General features: G+C 37.4%; 1 protein-coding gene across 1 annotated transcript in view; it reads right to left on the minus strand.

The window, feature by feature from the left end:
• Positions 1 to 20,256, minus strand: part of LOC103897022 (cadherin-12) — a gene marked incomplete at its 3' end in the record, with an annotated part of 163,387 nt that overhangs the window by 45,494 nt on the left and 97,637 nt on the right. Inside the window, exons 3-4 of the mRNA XM_009276971.2 lie at positions 18,561 to 18,680; positions 12,676 to 12,843 (exon numbers count right to left, since the gene is read on the minus strand). Coding sequence (XP_009275246.1) covers positions 12,676 to 12,843; positions 18,561 to 18,680 — 288 coding nt within the window. The remainder of the gene's footprint in view (positions 1 to 12,675; positions 12,844 to 18,560; positions 18,681 to 20,256) is intronic.

Here is a 20,256-nt window from a genome sequence, read left to right on the forward strand (position 1 = left end):
GTGCTCTAAATCATCTGTATTGGAAGAATCATTTTTCTCTCCATTGACTAAGGAAATTAGGTTCCTATCTTTAGTCCTCTGAGTCACACCTAAGTTGCATGTCTAAAACCACCTAAATAAAACATGCTTAACATCTGTATTACTCAGAAAACTCCCTGTGAAGCTTTGATTTTCATATGCTCATTAGGTACATTTTATGTAAATCATTTTCCCTAAAATATATATTACTTTTCTTCACCATGTTCATAGAATCATAGAATCATAAAGGTTGGAAAAGACCTCTAAGATCATTGAGTCCAACCGTCAACCCAACACCACCATGCCCACTAAACCATGTCCCTAAGTGCCTCATCTACACGTCTTTTAAATACCTCCAGGGATGGGGACTCCACCACTTCCCTGGGCAGCCCGTCCCAATGTTTCACCACTCTTTCAGGAAAGAAATTTTTCCTTACATCCAATCTAAACCTCCCCTGGCGCAACTTGAGGCCATTTCCTCTCGTCCTATCACTAGTTACTTGGGAGAAGAGACCAACACCCACCTCGCTACAACCTCCTTTCAGGTAGTTGTAGAGAGCGATAAGGTCTCCCCTCAGCCTCCTTTTCTCCAGGCTAAACAGTCCCAGTTCCCTCAGCTGCTCCTCATAAGACTTGTTCTCCAGACCCCTCACCAGCCTCGTTGCCCTTCTCTGGACACGCTCCAGCACCTCAGTGTCCTTCTTGTAGTGAGGGGCCCAAAACTGAACACAGTATTCGAGGTGCGGCCTCCCCAGTGCCGAGTACAGGGGCACGATCCCTTCCCTACTCCTGCTGGCCACACTATTTCTGATACAGGCCAGGATGCCATTGGCCTTCTTGGCCGCCTGGGCACACTGCCAGCTCATGTTCAGCCGGCTGTCGACCAACACCCCCAGGTCCTTCTCTGCTGGGCAGCTTTCCAGCCACTCTTCCCCAAGCCTGTAGCGCTGCATGGGGTTGTTGTGGCCGAAGTGCAGGACCCGGCACTTGGCCTTGTTGAACCTCATACAATTGGTCTGGGCCCATCGATCCAGCCTGTCCAGGTCCCTCTGCAGAGCCTTCCTACCCTCGAGCAGATCAACACTCCCGCCCAACTTGGTGTCGTCTGCAAACTTACTGAGGGTGCACTCAATCCCCTCATCCAGATCATCGATAAAGATATTAAACAAGACCGGCCCCAGTACTGAGCCCTGGGGAACACCGCTCGTGACCGGCCGCCAACTGGATTGAACTCCATTCACAACTCTCTGGGCCCAGCCATCCAGCCAGTTTTTGACCCAGCACAGAGTACACCTGTCTAAGCCATGAGCCGCCAAATGTGCAAGTGCACAATAGTTTACTGTTCTTTGTTTTAAGTTTTGGTTTACTGTATACAGTTTCCTTAAAATACTTGTGATTTAGTGTGTGATATAGACCAAAAAATAATGATACAGTAAGATGGCAATTGGCCTCATGTTTGTAGTCTCTTATACTTTACAGCAAGTGTGATCAGCTTATCAAAAGTGATGTTTATGTCTTCCAATTTAAGTGTTTAAAGGTGAGATCTCTATATAAATACTGCTCCTTTTGCAATGAAATCTGTGGGTAGTGAGTGCTTAATTATAGATCTTTCTCTTGAGAGCACTGCCGAACACATTTATAAGATCAAAAAATTTGTTGTGGAAGCCACTGAGAAAAAAAAATTATTGTCATGAATTCAAGAGAAAACTTGAAAGAGTTCCTCTAGAATGTTTCTGTTATGTTCTTTTCATTTTTATGGCTTTCTTTATGCAAAAATTCAACTAAACATGTATTTTGGACTCAGAGAAGACAGTTTCAAAACTGCCTGGTATCTGCAGCTCCTATTGCTGTCAGTAGGAACCTCTGGTTTGTTGCAAGCACTTTTTGGGCATCCCATTTAATGCTTTTACAGAGTGGAGCACTCCTGAAAATCTGACTACAACTGTGGTTGTTAGCTATTTCTGAAATCAGAAACCTAAACTATTGTGATTATGATTAGATAATTACATATGGTCTGTTTCACTGCATGTTGCACTGTAGTCTCTAAATTTTCAGAAAGCAAGCCCACCACAGTCAGAAGCAGAAAGGCTGTGTTGATTTCTTACTTGGACGGAAGGCCTAGGGGAAAAAGGCAGATGCTGCCAGAAATTATAGTGACACAGCAAGTGACACTGTAGTCTGTGAGTCACTTTGCAACCAATTCTCAAGGCATTGCAAGGCAACTCCATGCTGTTAAATCTGTAGCCCTAGCTACTCTTCAGTATTAGAGAGTAGGTGGAGATGCATGGTGCTTTTAAGCCATCCCAAGGTTACTGTGGATAATTTCATGCATCCAATCTAAATACTCTCTGTGTTTTGAATGAATAGTTTCTTCACCGCTCCCCACAGAAAACACATTGGGGTGGAATGAATGTCATGATTCCTGACAAAGGTTGTTGAATTTCTATGAGCCGTATTTGTTTACACCTTCTATACAGAAGGTAGCAGATGTAAAATACAATTATTAATGATAATAATCTACTATGATGATAATGATGTGTTTAAAACTAATTGACCTATAAATCTTGCTGCTAATTATCAATTACCACTTAAACCTGATGACAGGGGGAAAATGAATTGGGTAAGTGCAGACTAAGAACAGAATTTTATGACCAATAGATAATATTTAACTTCTAACCACTATTGTGCTCATTTGCATTCCTTGGACTATTGCTTACTGTGCAATCAGAGCATTACATTTTACCTATTTACAAATTACCTGTTTTTTTCATTGGTTATGGAATAGTACCAAGAAACAGCTATATTTATTTTCATGCTCAGCTTTGCATTTGAGGGTTCAGTCTCTCTCAGTTTAGAGCTTTAAAGAGAGTTTTGTTTCATTCAATCAGTACTCCAAGTGGTCCTCTAAGAATAGCCTTTGCTAATTATGCATTCTTAAGAAAGTTAAAAACCAATGTAAGTGTAGCAGGCATAAAATTTACTAAACATTTAGTGTTTTGAGAATCTATGGTAACTGAATATTTCTCCCTCCAGTTTATTTCTCAGTTTTTAAAAAAATATTATGCTTTAGTTGGGTTTTGTGTCATTGTTCAGTCTGAATCAAATGTTTCACTCTTCAAGATGCTTTATGATCAAGATCATGCAGCAGTGACAGCTACCAAAAAAAAAAGAATCTTCTAGGGACCTTTTACTAAGACTACATCCACTTTTGGGGGCAAATCTGCTCTTACTGAAAGTGCTTGAAGAATTCTGATATGGAAAAGAATAAGAAAAAAGTAAGAGAAAGTTAGCATAAGTGTAAATAGAAATCTGTATAGATGTTGAATTTTATGTTAACTCCTTTATGTTGCACACACACCAATAGTAACAGAAGCCTACTTAACTATCAGGTACTGTGACCCAAGGTGGGCTGCACGGCCTGGATTTCAAAGCATAGGCTCAAAAAAGCTACAACTCTATGAAGAAATTTCATGTACCAGCTGAAGTCTGTGGCCTGGAAGCTAGCCGGTATAGAATGGCCTATTTCCATGTTATTAAATTCTTTTACCCATGCCAAAATAGGTCAGCTTCATGGAAAGTGGCTGCAGAAAATAGTTCCTGATCTGTACTAATTTCCCCAAATGCCTTGAATTTGTCTGAGAAAGCTTTACTTGGTGTTGGTCAAAACTGTGCCCAGTGACTGTGCTAAGGCAAACAGTGTGGGGATTTAGATGTCCAGGAATTTTCCCCAACACTCTCACATCCTTCTTTAAGTCTTCAAAGCAAAATAAAATGAGCCTTGTATATCTTCTTTTAGTCTATGTAAAAATGTCTGTAATTGCACTGATTAAGTGGTGGTATAGGAAAAAAAAAAGTACAGAGGCTTTTTTATGACTAGCTGTCAAATGTGTAGCTAACTCAGGTGGGCCAAATACAAACAGCAAGCAAGGGTCACTGAGCTGACAGTGTAGTGGCCAAACCAAGCACGATGGAGCTGTAAAGAGCTTATCTGGGATGGTGAAGAGTCATGATCTCAGTATAGCAAAATGTGGAGAGACTCAGAGCTGGAAGTGAACCAACAAAGGATAAATTATTTTAGCAGTGTTATTATTGGGGAGAAAAAAAACACTTGGGGAGGAGAAGGAGGAGATGGCCACACTGTAGTTATAAGATGAAAATGAGATCAAGGAAAAATTTGTGTCTCTTTTAGGAGAAGGGAGACAAGAGTGCATGTTGAATGTAAGGATAGACAGGGTGAGGAGGAAAGTGAAGGCCAGAGGAGGGGGAGACAGAGATGCAGATAGTACAGAGGTATGAGACTTGGAAGCAACCTGGTTTAAAGAGGAGTTACCCTAAGTCCTCCTCTGATTCCTGTAAGAGAACTGTGCAAGTACTGGTCTGCTAGTATTTATTCACGTACTGATTTGACTATTGTTTTGCTGGTCTTAAAGCTGTAGTTAAGTGACTCACTGGTATTACAATCCAAAATTATAATGACCTCTGCATGGCTGCTGGTTTCATGATTGGTTTACAATTGCATGGGCCCATTTCTGGAGTCTTTTCATTCCTGTCTTCCAACACTCCTTGAAACGGTTGGTTAAAATAGATGTTCAACTCAAAACAGAGCTTTAGTTTACCCAAAACTCACAGGTAAATGGAAGTCAGGCTTGCTTAAGATTTTCTGACATTAAAAGATTTAAGCTTGGTTTACAAAACCAAGCTGGTGCTTTTTTCCCTTTATGTCTTATGGCATAGAGGTTAGAAAATTAACAAAGGCAGAGTAGACTAGGATTCAACCTTCCCTCCCTTTCTGATTCAAAGCAAGCTCTGACTCGGTCTCCCAACTAATCACTGCCCACAGGCCAGTCTGCAATAAATCTGTCCAACTGTCCTGTGTAAGTATCTCCCATTTGGTATAAAATAAGTAATTAGTTGCTGGAACTGAATGAGGGCATCTTGTCTGCCAGGCAAATTCTTTAATCAATGAAAGATAGACTCGTTTTCATCCTGAGAGCCAATGAAGATACAAGTGCTGTATGCAAAGCACAACAACTTTTAACAGGAGAATCAAAAGCAAGCTATATGTCCCTATCTAAATGGCAGTGGATACAATAACTTCCCAGAAAGTTGGGCGGGCTTGTTAAAATACTTAATTAGGCAGATTGAAGCTCTGAATCTTAATCCAAAGTAAGTTTTCCAGCAAATTGTCCAAGTAGGGAGGGAATAAATCTTCCTCTTTTTTTTTTTAAAATCAAAATCTCTGCTTTCATTATTTTAATTTTTTAGGTTAGTGAACAGAATAATTTCTTAATCACACAGTCCTTTTCTGTAAATGTCTAATTTACTACTGGGTAGGATCTGTGTTATATTCTTCTGAAATCTTTAAACTAGATACCATTATCTGAGGAACTTCTCTCTCATAGGCCACTCATCCAAAGCAGTGGGTTAAAAGATTTTTCTTTCTATCTCATGTGGACCAGAAGACCTTTTACTTGCACTCTGCATCTGAACCCAATTTTTCAATAAAATCTGAGCAAGACTGGTTCAAAGCCACATGAATGGAATCAGCCACATTTAGTTTACTGAGTGAACAAAATTGACCTGCTTTTATATAGTAAAACCTATGTTAAACAGTGTGTGTGCAATTTCTGTGCTGTACTAAGCTTCCCAGAATATATAAATAAATAACTATGATAAGAGTTTTCAATCCACAGAGTGTGTATGCATATGTATGTATAGGCAGGCTATTCCAAGTTCAGCACTTGGTTGTCTCTTATTTCAAAATATTTCTACGGATTTTAGTACTTGAAAGTAAACCTATTAAAATATGTTATGAACCAATAAATAATCACTGAAAATAGATGCTATCTAAAGGGTAATACTATGCAAACTCTATTTTTAATATCATAATTGTGAAATAGATAATAGATCTATATAATAGTTCATCCAGACAATAGATCTTTCAAGTAGCATGCAAAGGTTATATAACTAAGAGGGAAAAAGGCTAGCTGTCTTTTATAAAGGTCTTTTTTACTTGCACTGAAATTCCTCGAATTGCATCAATGAAAGACATTTTTTCTGGTTTCTGAATTGTCCATTTTGTTGACTTTTCTATTTAAGATTGTTGTTTCCTCTGTTGCCTCCAGTGGACGATTTAATACATTCTGTGAGATGGTACTGGCCACTTTTGAAATCCAAATCTAATCAGCTGCAAACTTCTATGGTATGGGCAGGCAGATAATGTGCAAGGTCCTAGGAACGATCCTTCAACCTTGCCTTATTTAAGGTGTCATTACCAGAAAGATGAATAGTTGCATTTCTGTTTCCGAGCATGTTAGCATTTCTGGAAATTGGCCATGCTCTTTTATGCAAACTAATTTGATGGATTTCACCGGGATGCTTCTGGAAAGACCAATGACAGCAAAAAACTGGCCCTTGTGATGTCTAGGCGTTGCTCTACAGCTGTCTGAACATTTTAAATGTGGTTGCAAAACATCCCTGAGATAAAGGTTTCTGACCATCAGAGAGCTGTTTTTTTTAAAGCCAAGACGTGCACAAGTGGACAAAATTCAACTATTGGGTCCAAACATTAATTCATTTTTCTTCTATTAAAAACAGTTTTCAATCATTCCCCTACAATATTTACTTCTCCTGTGAGTTGGAAATGATATAATAAAACATAGCTTTAGCCAAATAGTTCTTTTGAATAAAAAAGATAAATTAAGGAAGTGTCACCTTAAAAATACACACCTTAAAAATAAACCCAGCTTATTGCTGACTTCATAAAACACTTGAGAATGGTCTTTTATTTGCTAATATCAGAATAAAAACTGTATACATTTTTAAATTCAATTGCATTTCTTCTATCTCAGGGCCTTATCCTCTAAAAGTATATTTATGTCATATTAAAATAAAAAGACATACTAGTCCTTTGACTAAAATGATTCGCATGTGCTTTTATTGCTCAGCATATAAGGGTTTATTTCTCTAAATTGCTTTCACAGTCACTCTGTCATCAGTGAACAAAAGAAAGAGACAGGAAAACTGAAGCACAATAACCTTACAAAATATGAATCAACCACTTCACTTAATTGGTTTGATTCCATGAAGTATAATTTATACCAACTAATTATACAGGTTTTTGTCATTTAAATGTTGAAGTAAATATAACCCATCCATCCTTTCTTGAAGCTTATTTTAAGAGCTGGAAACAAGCCACAGCTGTCCTTGCAGCTAACTCAGACTGGTCTAATGCTTGTTGTGTTAAGGGTTAGCCCATTAGCTTCTAGGAAGGGGGTACTGAATTGTCTTTTTACTTAACCAGCTATCATGTACGTGAGTAGCTGAGAGAAAGGCCATCAGTTCCCTTCTGGACCAGGATGCATGCCTACAGATAAACAGCTTTTATCCACTCTTCTCTGTTCAAAGGCGATGTTGTATTATACCAAATTTTCATTTAATTGCTTGAACATTGTAGCTATGATAGGAAAAGTACTTTCCCTTTCAGTCTTATTTTTTTCTGGTTTTGGCAAGAATCAAACTTTAGTATGAAACATTTATTTTAATAGTTACGAAAAAGTTCTATCTTTAACAATGAAACATGCACAGTAATGCAGAAAGTCAGTGTACTAATGAAGAGTCAGGCAAGACATATATAAACACTTTTGGAAATAAATTTCTGCTAATAAAATAACTCAGATTCATTTTTTCCTTCTAATTATAAAGAAAATATCAGTTTTCTGAAGTGCCTCAGTTTTCTGGAATGTCGGCCAATAGATACCTGCAGGTCAAACAACTCTGACAGAAATATATAATGTTTAGAGGTTTCCCCCTTGTTACACTCTTCATTACTGTGAGACATCCAAGGTGGGAGTTCCCCACTGAATATGTTCAAAAGCACAGGTTCTAAATAAAAAATTCCATGTTCAGCAGGATAGTCGGTGGTTTTTCATCACTGGATGCTGATATCCCATCCAAACCTGCCTGTCTCCTTAAAGGACCCTCGATGAGATGAATATGTTCCATGACACATTTTTTTTGCAAGCTTGTAATGTATTATTTATCAGCGTAGCTTCTTCCAAGTATTAATAATATATATTCTCCCACTTCTACTGTGATTTTTTTTTTTTTCAGCTTAACTGAGTTCAGAAAAGAAATTTAAACTTTATTCTGTGATAATTAATCTCTTCTTATTTGATAAGGTAATCTACAGCAGGGCATCTTTGGCATAAGCCCTTTGGGAAACTGTTGTCCTGATTATGTGATGCAAAAATATTTACCCTGCAGCAGTTAGTGTTAAAGGACCTTCAGTCCCTTTTCTCAGTCTGCACTTGGATTTCTTGGCGTTGTTGACCAACGATGAGTAATGTGATACTGGAGGTCTCAACTGCCAGCAACAGTGAGGGCTCTTCAGGTCTTGCCAGACCTGAACTTGGCACCTACCTGGACCTGATTTTAAAGGCTTATTTTTCACATAAACTAAAATTCTGCACAAGTATCCTTTTAGCTGTGGTAGTCAAGCAAATGACAAACTCCATTTCCTGGCAGGCAGTTACTCTGAATCATTGCAACATTTTCAAAGAGCAAAACTGAAAAATACGGTTAATACACAGAAATAAAATTCATACTCAACTTTTTTTCTATCAATTATTTTTGTTTAGCTGTAATTAGCCTTGTGTCTCTGTGAATTTCAGGCACATTAGACATCATCTCACATACCCCTTAACCAAATGGGACTGGCTAAGTAAATCCCCATTGATCAGAATTTTTGCTTTTACTATTTCAATTAAACAGAAGTTCTTAGTTTATGAGAATATAAATATGTTGCCTGTAACACATTCCAAAAGAAAAGAATGTTTCAGTTAACTGTCCGCCTTAATCAAACTTGTTCCAATACACCGGAGTCCCCATACTGACATTTTAGCTTGTAAGCCATGCTAAAAGTTTATTATTTTCAATATCAACACGAACTTCCAATATTATTCTCTTCTGTTTTGTTGAGAGTCACTGCTATAATTCGGCTTCTGTGACATTTGATATAACAGAAAGAAAAGGTTTTCAACCCTATTAGCATGCAAAGCACAGGACAAGGTTGGTCTCTTGTGATTTTTTTTGCTCCTTCATAGCAAAAAATGGGCAAAGACGTCATAACTACAGTGCATGCATTAAATGAGACCTCAAAGCTATCTTGTTCAAAGAGGATGATATATTCCACTTCTCTGTGTCATGAGAACTGTCTGACATTATGTGAGACGTGTATTTTTTGCAACACCATAGTAGATGAAGGTATACAATAAAATAGAAAATTACTAAGACCCCTAACAACAAAGAAAGTAAAATATACAACTGAAAATCAGACACAGGAAAGAACATTGGGCCCAAGGAACTTGCCAATGCACTGAGTTTTTCAATTTCCAAGCAGTTACATTATTTCCTCTTGCACTTGTGGTACCCTTCCAGCAGCAGGGGTTCCAGCTGAAAAGAAGGAGCAGACTGCAGTGGTGGGAGGTTTAACAAGCATTGAGGACGAGGACAGTGGAAATGTTGGTTCAAAGAGACCCTCTGGGATGATTTGCTTGTTGACCAGATTTGGAGCAAGTCACATGTTTTGACAGGATGTCAGGAAACACAAGGAGGCGCCAGTGGCTGTAGTCCATGTGAGCTCTGACAAAATAAGGTAAGACTGGACAAACGTCTTAGGGGTAAAATTTAGGCTGGCAAGCGAAAGCTGAAGTTAAGGACATTCATAGTAGCATAATATGAAATTGTCTCGCAATGTACAATCAGGGAGAGAAAGATGGAAAGGCAAAGCTTTAAATGCCTGGCTGAGAAAAAGGTATAAGGAGAAGGGATTCACATTATTGGAAAGTAGGGGAACTTGCTAAAGAATGGGTGCCCATAGAGAAGATGCAAAATTCATTTTGGCCATGGGAAAAACAGGCTTCAGAAAGTTTAAAAACTTTCCTATGACTACTGTGATTCTAGCTGAAAAGTTCAGGAAAATTTGCAGGTCTTGGAAAGCACACAATTCAAAAAAATGCAAAAGTACACAGTTCAGATGAAGGGTGCAGTCACCAGAATTCTGCATTCTTCACTGAAGAATGCCACAAAAGGTGATGGTAGTCCAGTAGGAAATGCAGAAATGGTACAGCACACAGAATCAAACTAGGGGAGGAGTTTCTCCTCCAGTAAAGAGGAGAAAGAAAACCACAATATAAAGCCAAGGGTTAAAATGGGAACTAGTATGGGTAGCTTTAATGTCTAACACTAAACAAGTGTTTATTATTATGCTTATTATCAGCATAATAAGTATGTTCAAAATCTGTGGGAAAGAAGAAAATCAGTCAGGCAGCACAGTACCAAGGAGCAAAATACACAGGAACAGCAAAGTAGACCTTATCAGTGGAGGAATAATGATGGTTGTTAAAGGAAGCTCGAAGTCAAATAAGACTTAAAAAAGAGAACAGTATTAACACTAGCTAGTCAGGAAAAGTTCTTTAGTCCTTCTAAATTTTACAGCAACCGTAATGAGTTTAAAAGCAGTATCTGTGCAGGAGCAGTAAGAGCCAAAATTACATGATGGTTGTACACAGTTAAATAAAAAAGAAAAAAAAAAAGTGTAAATAAATAAACCTAGGGATATTGCTATAAAAAATCTGAATGAGATAGCTGAGAGTTAAATCACTGTGGGTGATGTGGATGTTACCTAGGGACACAGCAAATGCACAGCACCCATTAAAAAACAAGTCAGTAAGGGTAAACAACATAGCTAATAAAAGCAAGAACACATCTTTCAAAAAAATGAAGTTGTGTCTCAGGGAGAACAATAGAAAGAACCATAAAATCTGCTTTATCTATAAAACCACAATAAAGAAGACAAAAAATGACTTTGAATAAATCTCTGGCAAACAAGCTAACAATAATTGCCTTTTAAAGACATCTGGAAGCAAAAGCCTGAGAGAGACTGTGTAAAGTCAACCCAAAATTGAGATCTAGAAGAAGTGCTCAGAGAAGATAAGATCACAAGTGTAAAATTAATAATTTTTTTTCTTTGTGTTCAGTGTAGAATAGCTGGGAAATTTTTCTGTCCTGGACCCCTTCTTTATGGGAGACTCATCAGAAGGTTAAGTTAGCTATAGAAGCAGTTTTTAAACAAACAGACACAACAGTAACAAATCATTGGGATTAGCTGTTACATGCCCAAGAGCCTGAAGGATGAAATAAGTGAACTATTACGATGTGTAATATTTTGCTTCAAAACACTGTGGCACATGAAGTCTTGGAGGTGCTATTATAACACTGATTTTTTTCCCGAAAGACATACACAGGGTTTTTGCCTCATGGAGAATATCCCATACTGAAAAAAACTCAACACAGCTTTTCTAAATAAAGGTCATATTTTGTAACACTTTCTGAATTATTTAAAGAGGTCAACATGCAGGTAGATACGTAGGGATGGATTCAAAACAAATGAGGGGAAGCTGTTTGCTGTATGATATATGATTAATCTGTGCACCTCACTAACATAGGATGTTGTGGACTCTGAAATTTTACGTAAGTTTCAAAGCAACGGGGCAACTTGCTGTAAGAAAAATCCATTAAGGGTTGTTAAATACAAAGACACCACCTGGGCTAAAAATCATTAGAAACTGAGGAAATGTTCTGGAGTATTGTTTGGCTTGTTTTTATGTATACCCTCTAGATGTCAGTGTAAGAGACAGAAGGCAGGGCCAGATGGATCTTTGTCTTAATATGGTCATTCTTACATGCCTGCAGAATGCAATATATTTTCATACTGAGGAAAAGAAGAAGAATTTCTATATGAGAGAAAACTGTGAAGTTTCAGGTGTGGTTTGGCACCTAAGGAGCATTTATAATACGTAAAATGGGATTATAATTCATGTGCAAGAAAAGAGATACAAAGTAAAAAGCTGCCATGATCTTACTGCAAATTCACACAAATTTTCTAATATGAATTTACCTTATTAACAACTTTTAGCAGCTAATTGTTTTGGCATAGTTATCAAGGTTTATGCTTGATTAGTGTCTGCATTTCAAAGGTACGGAATATACAAGACTTCAGTAAATTTAAGGAGAGCAGTAAGTGACAATCGTGCTAATCATACACAGACTATGAAACTCTTTAAATTAGCATACTTCTGAAAAGCCTCATTTAAACTAATTGATATGAAATGTTATAAATTGTCAGTGGAAGATCACTATTTTGAGGCTGTAAGTGTTTTCAAGGATAGATATATCTTTTTGGCCAAGACGTGTAAAAAATCTGTTCCTGATTATCATAACAACAGTGCTTAGTGTGAGCCAGTTCTGTCTTTGGTGCCTGGAAGTCTCAGGTTATAACCTTTTGTCATTTGAAGGGGATCATCCAGTTTCCCTTGACAAAATAGTATTTGCCAAATCATTTTTAAAGTATAAATGAAATGAACTCCTAGGCTCAGGCTGGCCCTGTGGAATGATGATATATTTCCTCTTAAACATTCAAAACTCATACTTTCAAATTGAGCTTTATATCATTTAAAAAACCAACAGTATATTCTAAATTTTTTCATCATCTACTGTTCTTCTTCCTGGATCTCAATTCCTTATCTAAAGGATTTTTCACATTAATACTTTCAGTCATGCTTATTTGAAAATTAGTGCATTTGGAATGCAACATACTCTTAGGAAATCTGGGTGGGTTGTCATTGACATCCGTGAGAGTAATGTTTACAGTGGTAGTACCAGCTAGTCCTCCCAGCTGTCCTCCCATGTCCTTGGCTTGGATTAGAACTTGATATTGTTCTTTCACTTCTCTGTCCATATTTGGCAGAGCTGTTCTTATTACACCTACGAGAAGAAATGGGAAAGAGAAAGAACAAGTAAGCAAAGGGCTGTGATTGTTTACTATTACATTTTAATACTGGATCTCTTGGACCAGGAATGGTACTCTTCCTAAAGGGTTCATAAGAGAGGAGTTCACACAGAAACATGCAAATCACTCGGGCTTTTCAAAAGTGTGCTTGTCAGCTATTCAACCATTCAAAATGACTGTTGTGTCTTTTCAATCAGGACATGAATGGCTGAAAGAGAATTGTGCATTTTCACTAGGGATTCACTATGGCATGAGCATAGGTTCGCCACATCGGGATCGAAGAACGCTGCATTGTGCAGAGTACGGCAATGTAGGAGGAGGTGGCAATGCATTTCAGAGACTGCATCTTCAATTGTTTCCAACCAGTAACTTGCCATCACAGTTAAGCTACTGTAAGCCAAGACAATATTCCTTCTGTACAGAAGGTCTTTATTAGAAGACTCTCCTTTGATTGAGAAAGTTTTCTTGATATAGCACATAGATGCAGTGAAAACTTCAGGAGTTTCCTTAAAGAAATGTAATTAAAATATCATGGTAAGATATTACCCAAATGACTTAATCTTCAGTGATTTTGGATAGCTGATGTCTAAATAGGTATGCCATAATCTCCCTCTGATATGTTAAGAATGTGTATGATAAAAGGAAGACTTGTAGAGAGAGAGGTACTACTGATCATAGGATTAACTGATGAGGTTGTAAAAAGCTATAAGGTTTTGGGTGCTCAAGCCTTTCTCTTGAAACCAAATGTGTAGGAGAAAACACATTTCTTTGTCAAAATTTTACAAGTGCATATTACATTGCAAAATGCTATATATTCAGCAATAGTTTTCAGAAAACAGTTAGGTGCAGATTGGTGCAGATAGCATGCACAACTGAAAAATAAACCAATTGGAAGCATGCTTCTCCTCTAAGTTATTATTGTTTTAGAAAATACTGTTTTCTAGTATTAAACCATTTGGGTTTAAAAGCAGTCTTTTCCCCCTGGTATTATAATGGGTCTGGAATGATAAGAAACAAACTTTAAGAATCATTCTTATCTTTATAGCAACTAACCGCTGCTGTGTTAACAAGAATAGGAACCGTTAGCTTATAGTACTTGTTCAGAGTCTAGACATAACTTTGACCTAAATTTGCTATTTCTGGAACCTATTAAAAATTCCCATTGAATTGAATTGTATAACAATTTCCTTTCTCTCCACTTGTAACACTGATGATGATAACAACAACATTAATAATGACTACTGTTTTCTACCTCAACATGGCATATACTGTACTGCATAGATCGGGAATATGATTAGCAAATACTTAAGGACATTTAGATACTGCAACACTATCCTTTTGAACTTTTAGAAACAATAAATGTTGTTCAATGTTTTGTTTGTTCCAGACAGAAATATTGAATTGTAAAACTGTAAAAATTTGTTCATATTCATGTGATAATCATGAAAAAAATCTTTTTGTAAATAGGATGAACATTACTAGGTTTCCTCTTGAATCTCTTAATCCATATTTTTGCATTACGGAGACTGTACGTTCCACAGTATTTTACAACATCCTTGCTATGCTCATTCTAAGAAGAAAAGAGCTATGAGAATTAGTCTTCCCTTGTTATACTAGCAAAATAAAATAACAGTAAGTAGAAAAAACTGAAAATGGGCAGATAGTAGGTTGTGAGCAGGAGATGCAATTCATCTGATTGTTATACCTGTTTTATGTACAAGTGAGTGGATTTCTCAGAAATATTCCAGATGGTCTTCAGAAAAGGAGGAATTGGCTATCACTCTAGTAGTAAAGTTCCCAATCACCCACTGTTTATTCCTATCAGGACGTATAAGGGCATTCTTATATATTTTTCTGTAAAAACCTTTGTCTCCAGCAAAAAAAATCAATGCGAATAATTTTCATATCTAGCAGTTCATAGGCAATTTTCCCTTTTCTACCTAATCTATTTCAAAAGCATAGAAAAACCCCTGAAAAATACTGTTTCTACCAAAATAATCAGTTCACATGGACAGGAAAAAGGTGATTTAAAGTTATCTAAACAGCAAAATAGCAAAATAAAATGGAGGTAAAAATCCATGGGGAAAAAAAGACTACAAATTTCGGTATCACAGCTTCAGCTTCACAAAGAATATCCAAATTTTGAACCAAAGACTTAGTATAACAGAGAGGTCTTATGTGCATGTAATGGTGTTCTAAGTGTTTTTAAATCCTTCTACCTTAAGATTTTACGATAAAGATTGTTCGGCTCCAGAACGGAATACCTTTAATTTTTTTTCTTTGCAAATGTCATCAATATAAAATGTGCAGAAAAGTATGGTCTCAATAAGGCTGCTGAAAATTGAAAATAGTATGTATGGGACCTGGGCCAGGAGATATACTCTGCAAAGTTATTGAGCCATAATTCAAGAGGAGATCATCCACTTATGTGGAAGAGAAAATTCAGGTTCTTTAAAAAACCTCCTGAATAAATATTAACATCAATACTCCAGCTGACACCAATTTGGATTTCAAGAATATAATTGAGGTCAGAATATGAACTAGAATACTGAGTCTAAGAAAAAATTGGAGACATCTAGCCATAAATGAGAATATTGACCTCATAAACACATCAGAAAATTGGGTGGAAAGAAGTTTGTCAAAAGGACATTTTAGTAACAGAACAGAATGTACAGAGGAAAGATAAGGGAGGTTATCTGTCTTAAAAGAAGTGCTCTATGTTAAAGAAAACTCACATTAAAATCAGAAGAGCAATTTCATAGCATCAAAAGTAACCCCCACATATAAGATTTGAGGCCTTAAAATGTGCCAGTCCAACAGCTGCTCTCCAACAGGGACTGTAATGCATTTAACCTTCCTGCAAGAGCAATAAAAGCTAACTCTCCCGCTTCTACATAGTTTGCTCACCTTCAGCAAAGCACTGGAAAAAATTAGGAGGTCAGTAAAGAAGAGTAAAGGAGCAGCTGTGACTGCTATTCAGACCCATAAAGGTTAAAAACTATTTAAGTGTACTACATTCATACCAGAGTAAATGTTTATCACCTATCAGGAATGATTTGAGAAAGGAGTATGTGTAAAGTCATGTGCATGCCAAACACAATCCTTATTTTACATATAAATTTATGGTCAGTGGTTTCACTATTACTGCTTTGCAATGAGATCTTGAGGTAATAATAGAAATTTCCACAAACATATCAGCTTTTGTGTGGTAGAAGCTAAAAAGTAAAGAGAATGTTTGGAATTGTTTGAAAAGGAATAAAGAACAAAAGTGTTATGATTAAACTATTTTATACATCCATATAAGCTGCCTTCTTGAATACTGTGTACACTTTCTCTTCCCGAGAAGGAAGAGAAGGATGATCAGTGTTATGGAATGGCTTCCGTTTAAAGAAGTCTTCAATCTAGAAAAGAGGTAACTGGGGTCTATAAGGTCATGGGGAACCAATAAATAGGACTTAACTGTTCACTGTCTCGTGCAATGCAGGTGTGAGGTATGAAATAATTTAAGAGGTGTCGCATTTCAAAGAAGAAAGAGGAGCTGGTTCTTCACCCAAAAAAACCTTTGCTGTGGAATTTCTAGTCGCTGGGTGTGCAGATACTGTGCTCCTGGACAAGTCAACTCTACTGGGAAGCGGACAAGTTATGGAGGATAAATCCTTTCAGTTTTAGTTACATGGACACTGCTAATCACCCAGGAACTTCGTAAGAACAAGTTGTTGAAGACTAGAAGAGTATTCGGGGGTGTATCACTAAACATTTCTTCTTCTATCCTTCACTAGAGCTGAGCAGGACATCACTTTTGGAAACACGGTACAGGGCAGCATGGACCTTTGGTCTGACCTAGTATGGATATTCTTAATTTCTTTAAATAACTACAAGGGAATGTCTCAAAATTGTCACTAGAATGCAAGAGACAGCAAAAAAACCAACAGCAGCAACCCAATAAATGCTTATCCATCTGCCAGCAGTTCTGAAATTGTCTGTTATTTTGTACCCAAATGGCTTTCTTCCCCTTTCCTGTCAAAAACACTCAAGGCAGATGTCTGGTGGTAAAACTCTGCAGTGAAAAACTACTGTATCATCTCCTCAGTTATAAAATAAAGAATTAGAAATGCCAGATGATCTGTAGTGCTGCCCAAGATTTCTGGATTTTAGAGCAAATCATTAAGCAGCATCCTGTGCATTATTATTCACATACTATTTACCTCTACAGTCATTGTTATACCCACAGGTAACTCTCATATTGTGACCTTTCTAATGTAAGACAGATTACAGCACATTATTGTTGCTTGTAGAAGCATGAATCTGTATGCTTTTTTCTGGTATAGGATTTTAAGCTATGCTGGGCTAGCTGTTTCATGAATCTTCCTTTACAGCTGTGTCCGTTCTTTTACCACCAAGGTCCACCTGAGTAACTCATTAAAGATATTAATAGACAGATGTGGAATTACTGGGTTTGTATGATCTTCCAGGGCTGGTAGGTGCAGGCCATCACCTATGGTCCACTCACTACTCCCTACTGAGTAATAGATGAGAGCATAAGATACAGCAATTCAAAGTGCCACGGGAAAAAAGTTCTTCAAGTACTAATAACTATTAATTTTTTTCTTGGGAAACTTGGAATAGAACTCCAATTGTGGCTTCAGTAAAGGTTTTTCTTGTCGTTGAATTCCTTCTCATTCTTTACAAGACTGAAATAAAAAATAAGTATAAAGGTAAAAACTTTTTTTCCCCCAGACACATGAAGAAGTCCCATTTCAGTTTGAAAAGTAAAGTTGCTCACTGCAAATTGCAATACTATCTCCTGCTAAATGGAGCATGTGACAAAGGAATGTGCCCACTGGAGATAGTCCACTAATAGCCTTATGAGGCTCTCACCACCAAACTATTGTTTGATCAGGGATAAAGCCTCTTTAACACACAGTCTGACATTCAACTACAGCTTCACTGGGAGGAGAAACTATTTGCTGAAAGGGACATATGGACAACTATTCCTGTAACGCATTCAGGCTGACACAATGCATGACATTCACCATGTAGGTTATTGGCTCCTTAACTGAATTACTAAATATAGAAACAAGAATGACATTTAGAAATATAAGACAAGATACCTAATTAATGTGTCTACCAACCTCACAAATATTTCACTCTCTTTATACATGTTATCCTTTTCTGCTCACACATCCCGTAACCCCAGAAAAACATACTATGCCCCAGGAAAAGAGGAGGGCAGGAGATCATTAGCTGTTCCACAGTCTCAAATTAGCTCTATATAGCAAAACAATCATTGTTAGAGAATTTCTGACCGTAAGTTCAGCAAGTAAAAATGCTGAGAAAAAAGAATGTAGACCCAAGATAAAAAACTGAATCATCAGGAAAAAACAAAAAATAGAATGCATGTAGCAGATAAAGCTTTAGCTATAGAGCAATGGTAAAGCATAAAAAAAAAAAAAAGTTCAATGTATATATATATTAGATATTCCAGGACTGATTGGAGGAGCATGTTTCTTTTGTTTCAACAACAGATTGTAATTCATTCAAAAACTAGTCAATATCCAAAACTGAATCATGTGCAGCGTTACTCTACTGGCTTTTGGGCATATCAGCCCAGTCCATATTTATTCATTGATACTGCCCACATGAATCAAAATCCAAAGTTTAAAATTTCCACTGTTGCTGATAAACTGTTTACCTGTCTTTGGATCAATGGAGAAATACGGTTGCCCCTGAAGAATGCTGTAAACCACCCTAGCACTGTTTCCATAAGTGGGATCATCAGCATCTGTTGCCTTTACTTGAAGCACATATGCACCTGCAAAGAAAAAGAGGTAATCATGTTTTCAGTATAGAGCATTGGTCAGAGATGTTTCAGACACATTAGTCCTGTTGCTAGTGGATTCTGTTGTAATTCTTGTTCCCCTGGAAACAAGGCGAGAATAAAACAGTCAATTCTTCATCTCCATGCTAGCAACCATCTAGGTAATAGCTGAGGCATAATGGGAAGGACAGGGGAAACAGCCCACCATCAGAAGATATTTATAAACAGTTTATGATGCATGCATTATTTACAAAAACTTTTTATCCAACACATATAGGATGGAGGCCTGGAGAAGCGCAATACTGGATTTTGAAAAAGGAGTATGCCCCACAGTTTTGTGAAAAGATTGACAACAGTGGAAGTAAAATATGTGAGTTGCCTTTAAAACAAGTGTTTGATCAAGCAGCTCCTGAACCTGCCAGTGAACCAATCTCTAAGTACCTTAAAAAACTATACCACCGTCTCCTAAAGTGGAATTCACATTCCCATTGTAGAATGAAATTAGCTGTTTGGTTCAGCTGGTTGTCTTCAAAATCCAGACTTGAGTTTTCTTCCCTTTCCAACACAGCTCCGTAGGAAAAAAAAAAAGTACTGTGGAGGAAGAACCTCCCCTTGATACTCTATTTTCAGCCATGGTTATAGACCAGACCTAGTGCAGTTTGCTTTATATTCCAACTTAAAGGGGACCCATGCCATGGAGCAAAAGAAATGCACATGAAGACAGAAAACTCACTGTAAATGGCAATGTCTTGTCCCTCCTGCTGGTCGCTAAAGCAATTTACCTGCATTTCCCCACTGCCCTATAATGAAAACAGTGTTCAAACTACAGTCTTCAGCAAAACAAATGGCCACATATTTAGGCTTTCCTGTCAGCTTTGACGAATTGATAGTTTCTTATGATCTTCTGTGCAAATGAAGGTTGGGATTTGCAATGCTGATTTGGAGTGAGTGAGGGTTAAGACAACCTACATGAGAAACAGGACAGGGAGGAAGGTTAACCCCACCACTTTTGTTTTAAGAAATGTTCTGCATTTGGAGGTCATCTGACTTTTTTTTCAAGAATAACCATGGAATACTGCAAATACTTCAAGATTGCTACTTTTCTGTAATGAAAATTGGCAAGTTTTAAAGAATGTTCACAATCTGAAATTAACCTTAATGGACTTGTAAAAGTTTATTTCTGGGAGTACCTCACTGAGAGATGCTCCATATGAAAGGTCCTATGACTTAGGAAAGTAACTCATAGCAAAGGTAGCTGTTTGAAGGATTTTTTTTTTTTTTTTCAGTTCCCCCCCATCTATCCATATGAGGATTGATGCTGAAGGGTTTGGAATTAACATTGTAAAAATACTTGCTGCATGATGGCTGGTCATACAAGACTGCTCCTGTTACAGTTGTTTATTGAACAACAGAGAATGAAAAGCTATTCCAAGAGTTATTCTTTCTATCTCCTTGTTGTGGTTTAACCTCAGTCGGCAACTAAGCACGACACAGCTGCTCGCTCACTCACCTCCACTGGGATGGGGGAGAGAATCAGAAGAGTAAAAGTGAGAAAACTCATGGGCTGAGA

The sequence above is a fragment of the Aptenodytes forsteri genome, unplaced genomic scaffold (genome assembly GCF_000699145.1).
Source record: "Aptenodytes forsteri isolate BGI_AS27 unplaced genomic scaffold, ASM69914v1 Scaffold514, whole genome shotgun sequence".
NCBI lineage: Eukaryota > Metazoa > Chordata > Aves > Sphenisciformes > Spheniscidae > Aptenodytes > Aptenodytes forsteri.